Source organism: Aegilops tauschii, chromosome 6 (assembly GCF_002575655.3).
Source record: "Aegilops tauschii subsp. strangulata cultivar AL8/78 chromosome 6, Aet v6.0, whole genome shotgun sequence".
NCBI classification, from domain to species: Eukaryota; Viridiplantae; Streptophyta; class Magnoliopsida; order Poales; family Poaceae; genus Aegilops; species Aegilops tauschii.
In genome coordinates, this window is record NC_053040.3 from 472,509,445 (window position 1) to 472,519,937 (window position 10,493).

The following is a 10,493-nucleotide window of genomic DNA, read 5'->3' on the forward strand; positions in this document are numbered from 1 at the left end:
AACACTGCTATAATATATGATACGATATGTGGATGGGGCTCTTTTACCCCTTCTTCTATAATATATACGATACACACACTCGTGCGTATTCTAGAAAAAAAAACACTGCTATTGAAAAAAAATGGCCTACTGCTGGCCACTGACGATTAAATTATAATTTAACAGGCAGCATTGACCATATGCAGGGTATGAAGAAAAGATTGTTGGATGTTTTAATTCTCTAAACTGTGATGGCATCTCATGATCCTCATTTGAATTCCTTGTTTTCTGATAGCCCTTAATGACATTGAGGTCAGCGCTGTGGTAAACAGAAGCAGCCATTGCAGTTAGTGTAGATGAATTCATAGACCCCAAAAATAAGTTTAATAACATAAGTCAATAAGGTTCAGAGACCATAGAGTACCCATTGCTAAAACAAAAGCAATATATCATGGCAATGATCTAGAAACCATGGGCTACCACTACCCAAAACCTGAGCATTTTATGCCCTCTAATTCCGATGCAGTTCCAGGTTAACTGGCACAATCGCAGAGGTGCAGCGCTATACTAATAGTCTGAGACAGCTAGCTGATTAATTGCCACTCGGCATCAACCACTCAACTAATACGCAACATGGCCATGAGCGCAACCATAATAGAAGGGCAGCTCGTGCTCAGATGCTTGAAGCCGTCCGTGGCTACGAGAGCCCTCACATTATTCGGAGCAGTGAGAAATTCTAGGCATGCCTTCTTCAGCCCCTCACAGCGGTGCTGCTCGGCTAGCGCCAAGATGTTCGCCACAGTGCTGACCTCAATGTAGTTGCACAGCTTCTCCTCGCAGATCAGCTTCAGCCGCCCCATGTCGTACCTGTCCGCCGCAACGAGCAGGTGCTGGTACACAGTGTATTCGTCTTCCTTCTTGTTGCTCGTCTCTGGCAATGCGCCGGTGTATGAGAAATGAAGCAAAGCCTTGAACAGATCTGGCTCAATGTCTTCTACGCGAACGACACCTTCGACATTGCCCTCCTTCATGGGTCCGAAGAGCTCGGCGGCAAACACCGGAGAGCGGGCAGCGAGCACGCACCGATGTGTGCAGACGATCTTACTGCCGACCTCAAACACCACGTCAGCGCCGTTCTCGCTCTCGAGGAGCTCGCCGAGGTGCTACCGGAGGTCGCATGGGGGCACGGAGACGAAGGCCGCCGCGTCATCCACCGCGCGGCAATCATGGAAGACGATGATGTCGCACCGGATGATGAAGGAATCGTTCCTGAGATGCTTGGAGCTCCGCAGGTCGCAACTTTTGATGAACTTCGGGTGCTCCCAGCCGCTCCAGGAAGCGAAGTCCTTCACCGATGACCATGTGAGGCTCAACTCCTGCCACAACTCCTCCTCGCACTCGTCCCTGTCGCCGGCGAGGCAGAAAGCGAACTGGGCCTTCACAGCCACCGCGACATCTTCGTCTAGCACCAGCGAGAGGGATACGTAATCCTCGACCGCCGAGCTGAGGCCGTTGGGGTAGTACCCGATGCGCCAGCGATGGCCGCCGATGGTGAAGGGTCTGGATTTGACGCACTTTCCGGTGGGAGCGGTGATTCTGGTATCGGAGTAGCCGTGGATCGTGAGAAGATGGCGCCCTCTCGCCCTGTCCGACACGATGGCGGACCTCGACAGCTCTCCGTCGGCTACGGCGGCCCGCATTGCCGATGCCCTCCGCAGAATTGGGCGCTCGATCGCAGCTCTCGTGGGGGGATGGGCTTGCGCTACTGCTTTGGGCGGCGAGGGTTTAGCGCCGCGGCTATAAAGGAGGAGCGGGGAAGGAAACGAGCGAGACCGGTGGGCTGTTCGCCCAAATCCCCACCGGGCCGGGCCCATACGTCATCGCCCGTAATTGCTGAATGTTTTTTTAGGGGTAATGGCTGAAAATTTTCCGACTGCGAAAACATGTGCGTTCGAAATAATTGTCAGTACGATCATACTCTAAAATGAGACCATTTTCAAACTGAGAAGATAAAAATGGAGGTATCATATTTTTTGAAATTTATACTGCTGAGCATGGACTACAAAAAAATCATATACTTTTCCAAATTTCGCATGTATGTGTTGCCATGCATGATTTTTCTCACATCTCTTAACATTGTAAATATGAATCTCCCCAACCTAACATGGCAAGTGGCTCAACCTCCGGCACTACATATGAGTCCAAGATGAGGTTATGATTTTCTGCATAGTTTGGCAGCACGTTTTTTTCTCTCTAAAAGTTTAGAGAAAAAACAAATGTGCTACCAAACTATGCAATTCCACGGAGCAGGTCGGCAATACCTAGGAAATGAATGCCTCGGTCTTATAAAGCAGCAGTTTTTCTCAGTTTGATTTATAAAAAAGCAAGGTCTAGACCTCATCTGTTGTATTTGAAAACCATGGTTTTTTTTTTAAAACCCACCGCATTCTCTTAAAACTCCAAAAAAACAAGGATGCCAAAGGTAGCCTAAATTTTACAGACATTCTTACAACCATTTCAAGGAATTTGTTTTAGAAAAACTGACATTGCATTGTACCGTAACAAACTAACTACTAGTAAGATTTAGGCATATGTGGACAGGTACACAGGAAAGCAACTGTGAGTGCCACTCTGTTTTGTTCCAAGTTCTACTGGGTATGGACACATTGTTTTTGACGGACAGACAGAGCTTGCATTCCTCATCTGCTGAACCAGTGATCACAATGAACTTGATGTGTCTGCAATGAACTTGATGTCACACATCTGTTGTTTTAAAAATTATACTTGCAAGTGAATGTACAATGCAATGAAATACATGTTTGTTTCCTTTCGACAAAGGGTGGATTTTATTAGCTTAAAATGGAGCATCAAGTGATACAAACACAGTGAACACACACCCGGCCTCTGCATAGATAGGATGCACACATCCAACCCAACCGACACCAAAAAACCACACACCAACAACTAGCAAGTCAAACATGACCGAAGCTATACCTTAGTCGAGCAAAAAGAAGAAAGAAAAACTCCGAAGCGATCAAGCCAGTGATCACAATCTACAACAGCAACCATATCCGCACCAACCATCACTTGACATCAGCTGTGATATCGCCACCACTTTCCACAGCCCCTGCAACTACATGCATAGCATGGTCTTGACGAGAGGTGCCATGCAAAGTGAAGGCCATGTTCGCACAAGCAGACAGTCAAGCCGCGACGAGAGCCACTCGCCGTCAGCGACTCTGAATAGCGAAGGTTTGTTAAGAAATGAGAACCTCTCTTTGTTGCTTTGACATTGATGATCCAAAGAGAGCTTTGACACTCAAACTTAGATCAAGGAAAAATCAACACAGCCAGTTTTAGTCTTTGTATTATTCCGGTAGAACTGAATGAGATATGGGATATGAGACCCAAGTTTTATGGGAAAAGAAAAACGAGTTGCCAATCTTCTACGATATATATATTTCGCAAAAGAATTATATTGGTCAATGAACTTTGACGGGTTACTGATATTACCTTTTTTTGGAACGAAACTTGTCGCTAATTCGTAGGTTCTATCCTGAAAACCATGATGCCAGTCGTATCGACTGAAGCTAAGCTAGAGCATTTTTCCAAGATGTGGAAGATGCTTTCATTCATATTGATGTTCAGAAAATACATTTTCAGGCTCAACATGACTTAAACACAAACCGTGACAAAAGTTCTTATGCTAATCCTTTCATCATATCATAATGGTCCAAGTGACTAGCATTGAGACAGACCATGGTCATCAACAAGAAGGTGTCCACCGACTGACTTGCATTTTAAAAGGTTGGCGTGTCAATACAGTGAATCAGATTCAGTTAGCTCGGTATTACTATTACGTACTACTACTAAGTGACTATCAGTTGATTTTGGATCAAGATGGTTATTTCCAGAAGTTTTGAAGTATCTGAACACTAGTAGAAAAAGGGGCTTTCGTTCGGGCCTGGCCAGCCCATTAGTCCCGGTTCTTATACGAACCGGGATCAATGGGTGCATTCATCCCGGTTCGTAAGCCCAGGTGGCCGGCCGGGGCCTTGTGGGCTTTGGTCCTGGTTCGTCTGGACCCATTTGTCCCGGTTCTAGGCACGAACCGGGACCAATGGGCCTCGCTCCTGGCCCACATCCATTGGTCCCGGTTCCAGCCACGAACCGGGACAAATGAGTTGCCTATATATAGCCCATCGCCGGCGAGCAGAGCACTCCACACTGCTATGTTTTTTGCTGGCCGGCAAGGGAAGGGCATTTGGGTGCTCTAGCTCACCTCCTATGCACATGAGGTGTTCGATGAAATGTCCGAGCCACACTAGTTAATATTTCTTCTCTCGAAACTCGGCCTCCGAGCTCCATTTTCCCCGAGATTTTTCTAGGTTTAGCGGTCCATCACGTCCCGTCCCCGTCTTCACCGCCGTCGATCGCCCGCGCCGATCTCATCGCGGGCACTACCGTGGTGAGCCTCTTGTTCTTATCTTCTTTCTAAAAGAAAAAAAAAATTCTTACTTGAGATAGATACTTGTCTAATTTTCTTACTTTTATTATTCCTTGTTATTATATAGTGCGATGGTTCTGGTATCTGCCCCCATCGGCCCTCGTCCTGTTTATGATTCGGGTGTGGTATATATTATCTTTTTATAACTATTTGGTTCATTTATTGTTTATGAAAATTATGCCGACCAACGTGACATAGATTTTATTTATGTAGGAGGTGGTTGAACCGGAAATTCCAACCGACCCTATTGTCGAGAGGTTAAATTTAGTTGAAGAAAAAAACAATTACTTGAAGGAAAAAAAATTAAAAAAATTGAGGAGGAGAAGATGATATTGGAGTTGCATGTTGCGGATGTCGTCGATGATCACAAGATCAAGATGGATGCAATGCGGTTGAAGATTAGAAAGATTAGAAAATATGCCATTCATACCGAGGCTTGGTATCATTATGCCGTTGGATCAATTGTTACCTTAGTTGTGATTATGATCGCATTTGTTGTTGCATTGAAAGGTTTTACATAGTTTCAATGTATGGTTTAACTAGATGCTTTGGAGAGCTATATGTTGTTCCATTTGAACTATGTATGTACTTTGGTTTTAATGTGATGATGAACTACTATTAATTTGGTCACTTATCTATCCATGTTCATTTGTAGTGCTTTTCAATTTCAGGGTCTTATAGCTGAAAAAAATCAGTAAATGCATGAAAAATAACAAATAAAGTCAGAAAGGGTTGAAAATTGATGATGTGGCTTTGAATGGTGCATTTTGAACACAGAAAAACTATGGAGTTCAAATAAGTTCAAAAAAATGAAATCCCTTTGTCACAGACGAGTTTCCGTATGAAACCCTGATATCGAAAGAGATTGTCCGTTTTGTACACGAAGTGCATCCAGTTTTTGCCGTAAGCATCTCTACTTTCTTGCACATGCTATGTGGGTGAAATGATGATACCATGCCAACTTTCAACCTCTTCAGAGTTCATTTGTAGTGCTTTTCAATTTCAGGGTTCTTATAGCTGAAAAAAATCTGTAAATGCACGAAAAATAACAAATGAAGTCAGAAAGGGTTGAAAATTGATGATGTGGCTTTGAATGGTGCATTTTGAACACAAAAAAATATGGAGTTCAAATAAGTTCAAAAAATGAAATACCTTTGTAACAGATGAGTTTCCGTATGAAACCCTGATACTTCGAAAGAGATTGTCCGTTTTGTAGCATCCAGTTTTTGCCGTAAACCTCTCTCCTTTCTTGCACATGCTATGTGGGTGAAATGATGATACCATGCCAACTTTCATCCTTTTCAGAGTTCATTTGTAGTGCTTTTCAATTTCAGGGTCTTATAGCTGAAAAAAGCAGTAAATGCACAAAAAATAACTAATGAAGTCAGAAAGGGTTGAAAATTGATGATGTGGCTTTGAATGGTGAATTTTGAACACAGAAAAACTATGGAGTTCAAATAAGTTCAAAAAATGAAATCCCTTTGTAACAGACGAGTTTTTGTATGAAACCCTGATACTTCGAAAGAGATTGTCCGTTTTGTACACGAAGTGCATCCAGTTTTTGCCGTAAGCCTCTCTACTTTCTTGCACATGCTATGTGGGTGAAATGATGATACCATGCCAACTTTCAACCTTCTCAGAGTTCATTTGTAGTGCTTTTCAATTTCAGAGTCTTATAGCTGAAAAAAATCAGTAAATGCATGAAGAATAACAAATGAAGTCGGAAAGGTTGAAAATTGATGATGTGGCTTTGAATGGTGCATTTTGAACACAGAAAAACTATGGAGTTCAAATAAGTTCAAAAAAATGAAATCCCTTTGTAACAGACGAGTTTTTGTATGAAACCCTGATACTTCAAAAGAGATTGTCCGTTTTGTACACGAAGTGCTTCCAGTTTTTGCCGTAAGCCTCGCTACTTTCTTGCACATGCTATGTGGGTGAAATGATGATACCATGCCAACTTTCAACCTTCTCAGAGTTCATTTGTAGTGCTTTTCAATTTCAGGGTCTTATAGCTGAAAAAAAATCAGTAAATGCATGAAGAATAACAAATGAAGTCGGAAAGGGTTGAAAATTGATGATGTGGCTTTGAATGGTGCATTTTGAACACAGAAAAACTATGGAGTTCAAATAAGTTCAAAAAAATGAAATCCCTTTGTAACAGACGAGTTTCCGTATGAAACCCTGATACTTCGAAAGAGATTGTCTGTTTTGTACACGAAGTGCATCCAGTTTTTGCCGTAAGCCTCTCTACTTTCTTGCACATGCTATGTGGGTGAAATGATGATACCATGCCAACTTTCAACCTTTTCAGAGTTTATTTGTAGTTCTTTTCAATTTCAGGGTCTTATAGCTGAAAAAATCAGTAAATGCACGAAAATAACAAATGAAGTCAGAAAGGGTTGAAAATTGATGATGTGGCTTTGAATGGTGCATTTTGAACACAGAAAAACTATGGAGTTCAAATAAGTTCAAAAAAATGAAATCCCTTTGTAACAAAATAACAAAATCTGTTTTTGAATAGAATCATAAAACACAGTAATATTAAATAGCAGGAAAAAAGAATCACTCCAAAAGCTATTTTTATTGTAAAGTTATTCACAAACTAGTGATTCACACAAATTTTAAAGAATTCCAATTTTAACTATTCAAATTTGAAAACTAATGGCAGTAACAGAAAGTTTATCATTTTTGTGACCTAAAAGAATAATAATTAAAATTAAACTTTAATAAAATAAATAAAAGTAGCAACAATAAGTATTTTGTTGTAAGTAGAAACAAAATAAAATAAATAAAGCAATAAAGAAAAAAAGCAAAAAAAAGTGCCACCTACTGGGCCCACACGGCCTGAATACGACTAGAAACCCAAACATGGGCCAAGATTCAGGTCCGCAGGAGGCCCAATAGGCCCACAGGCACACATCGTACGGTTAGGCCCGAAAGCCTGCAATTGAGAGGAGCTCGAGGGGGTGGGCGCAACAGCGCTTATAAACCACTCTCGAGCTCTCTCAGCTAGCGAGGTGGTACTAAACTTTTGATGCGGGGCAGCACAAGGCCTTTGGTCCCGGTTGGTGGCACGAACCGGGACTAAAGGGGGGCATTGGTCCCGGTTGGTTCCCCGGTACCAATGCCCCCCTTTAGTCCCGGTTCGTGCCACCAACCGGGACCAAAGGCCGCCGCTTCCCGCCCTTTCGGCTGCCGAAAACTGACCTTTGGTCCTGGTTGGTGGCACGAACCGGGACTAAAGGGGGGCATTGGTCCCGGTTGGTGCCACGAACCGGGACCAATGCTCTTGGTATATAAGTGGCACTTAGAAATTTTGCAGAGTTCATCACACCAGTTGCCCCGACGACGCCGAGCACATCGACGCCGCCAGGCTGCCCCTGCCCTGGCCCGCCCCCGCCGTCGCCGTCGCCCGCGCCCTTGCCCCGGCCTGCCCCCGCCGTCGCCGTCATCGTCGCCCGCCCCCCAAGGTAAAATTCAAGGACGACCAAAAGCCTATGCTTGGGGATGCCCCGGAAGGCATCCCCTCTTTCGTCTTCGTCTATCGGTAACTTTACTCGATGCTATATTTTTATTCACCACATGAGATGTGTTTTGCTTGGAGCGTCTTGTATTATTTGAGTCTTTGTTTTTTAGTTTACCACAATCATCCTTTCTGTACACACCTTTTGGGAGAGACACACATGAATCGGAACTTATTAGAATACTCTACGTGCTTCACTTATATCTTTTGAGCTAGATAATTTTGCCCTAGTGCTTCACCTATACCTTTTTAGAGCACGGTTGTGGTTTTATTTTATAGAAATTATTGATCTATAATGCTTCACTTATAATATTTTGAGAGTCCTCTAGAACATCATGGTAATTTGCTTTGGCTATAAAATTAGTCCTAATATGATAGGCATCCAACACTACTAGGAAAAGGCCGACTAGTGGCGCACCAGTTTTGCCTACTAATGGCGCACTACTGGTGCGCCACTAGTACCACGCCACTAGTATTTTTTACTAATGGCGCACCACTGGTGCGCCATTACTATCTGGTATACTAATGGCGCACCACTAGTGCACCATTAGTATAGGCCACGGTGCGCCATTAGTATTTCTGAATTTTGAAGGCGGGAAAATAGTAGTGGCGCACCGTCTAACCCCCTCCGTGCGCCATTGCTATTTTTGAATTTTGAATTTGGATCTGGATCGCGATTTTTTTGCCCATATTTTGCTCGTTTTTTTGCTCGTTTTTTTTTCAAATTTTGTTCTCGTTTTTGGATCTTGTACGTTATTTTGCTTTGCCGGAGAGGAGTTCGCCGGAGAGGAGGGCCGAGGTCACCGGAGAGGCGCTCGCCTACATCGCCGGAGAGGAGGAGGAGGTCGCTGGAGAGGAGTTCACCGGAGCATCGGAGAGGAGGAAGGACAAACCATGAGGGGAGGGGAGGAGAGGAGGGAGGAGGAGCTCACCGGAGAGGAGGGTGGAGAAACCGTGAGGGGAGGGGAGGAGAGGAGGGAGGAGGAGGTCGCCGAAGAGGAGGAGGAGGAGGAGGTCGCTGGAGAGGAGGTCGCCGGAGAGGAGGAGGGTAGTATGGTGGAGGAGAGAAGGGGAGATGGAGTGGAGGAGAGGAGGAGAGGTGGAGTGGAGGAGAAGAATGAAGAGGTAAGGAGGAGAGGACCACGCCCAGCCATATATACGGCATAGTAATGGCGCACTGTGGGCAGGTGCACCATTACTAACTTTTTTTTTGATTTATTTTGAATTTTGAAGGCGGGAAGATAGTAATGGCGCACCATGGGCAGCTGCGCCATTAGTAAGTTTGAATTTTTTTTGCCTCTCCAGATCTTAAAAGCCCCGTATCTTTTTTTCTGTTAGGTTTTTGAGGATTTTGAAAATGTTTAACGGGTTCCCCCAATTAAATTCGGATGTAACTTTTTGAGTAGATGATTTTTCATGTAAAAAACTTTTTCATCCGAGTTCGTATGCAAACGTTATGCCCATTTTACAAATTCTCGAGAGATTTTGCAAAAAAGTCGAAAATTCATGTTTGTAAATTTTGCTAACAACTACACAACATATCACATGGGAATCTTATTTTCTTTTATTTTTTTACATGTCTATCATTTTCTTTTATTTTTTTAAAACTGAAAAGGCGGTCCACCGGGGGGGTGGGGGGGTGCATTCGGGGCAATGTTTGGGCCAAACTACTAATGGCGCACCGTGGGAGTGGTGCGCCATTACTAGTTCAACTAGTAATGGCGCCCCACACCCACGGTGCGCCATTAGTAGTTTAAAAAATAAAATAAAATAAAATTTTGAAAAAAATTTGAAACATATTTACTAATGGCGCACCATTGGAGTGGTGCGCCATTACTAGTTTTGAAAAAATAAAAAAATTACTAATGGCGCACCGTGCATGTGGTGCGCCATTAGTATTTACACACTAATGGCGCACCAACACATGGTGCGCCATTACTATTTAGTAATGGCGCACCACATGCACAGTGCGCCATTAGTGTCCATATTGGCTATAGCTGTTTTTGTAGTAGTGCAAGATGGGTATAATAAAAACTATTATATAAAGTGCATTGAATACTATGAGAAGTTTGATTCTTTATGATTGTTTTGAGATATGAAGATGGTGATATTAGAGTCTTGCTAGTTGAGTAGTTGTGAATTTGAGAAATACTTGCGTTAAAGTTTGTGATTCCCGTAGCATGCACGTATGGTGAACCGTTATGTGATGAAGTCGGAGCATGATTTATTTATTGATTGTCTTCCTTATGAGTGGTCGTCGGGGACGAGCGATGGTCTTTTCCTACCAATCTATCCCCCTAGGAGCATGCGCGTAGTACTTCATTTTGATAACTAATAGATTTTTGCAATAAGTATGTGAGTTATTTATGACTAATGTTGAGTCCATGGATTATACGCACTCTCACCTTTCCACCATTGCTAGCCCCTCTAATACCGCGCACCTTTCGCCGGTATCATACACCCACCATATACCTTCCTCAA

General features: G+C 43.4%; 1 protein-coding gene across 1 annotated transcript; it reads right to left on the minus strand.

Annotated features, from left to right (window-relative positions):
- Nucleotides 1-596: 596 nt before the first annotated feature.
- Nucleotides 597-1,679, minus strand: LOC109770922 (BTB/POZ and MATH domain-containing protein 1-like). Its single transcript, XM_073500717.1, has 2 exons — nucleotides 1,147-1,679; nucleotides 597-1,083 (listed from the first exon to the last, which is right to left on the minus strand). Exons 1-2 carry the CDS (start codon nucleotides 1,677-1,679, stop codon nucleotides 597-599), a joined length of 1,020 nt encoding a protein of 339 aa, XP_073356818.1.
- Between the last annotated feature and the right edge of the window lie 8,814 nt (nucleotides 1,680-10,493).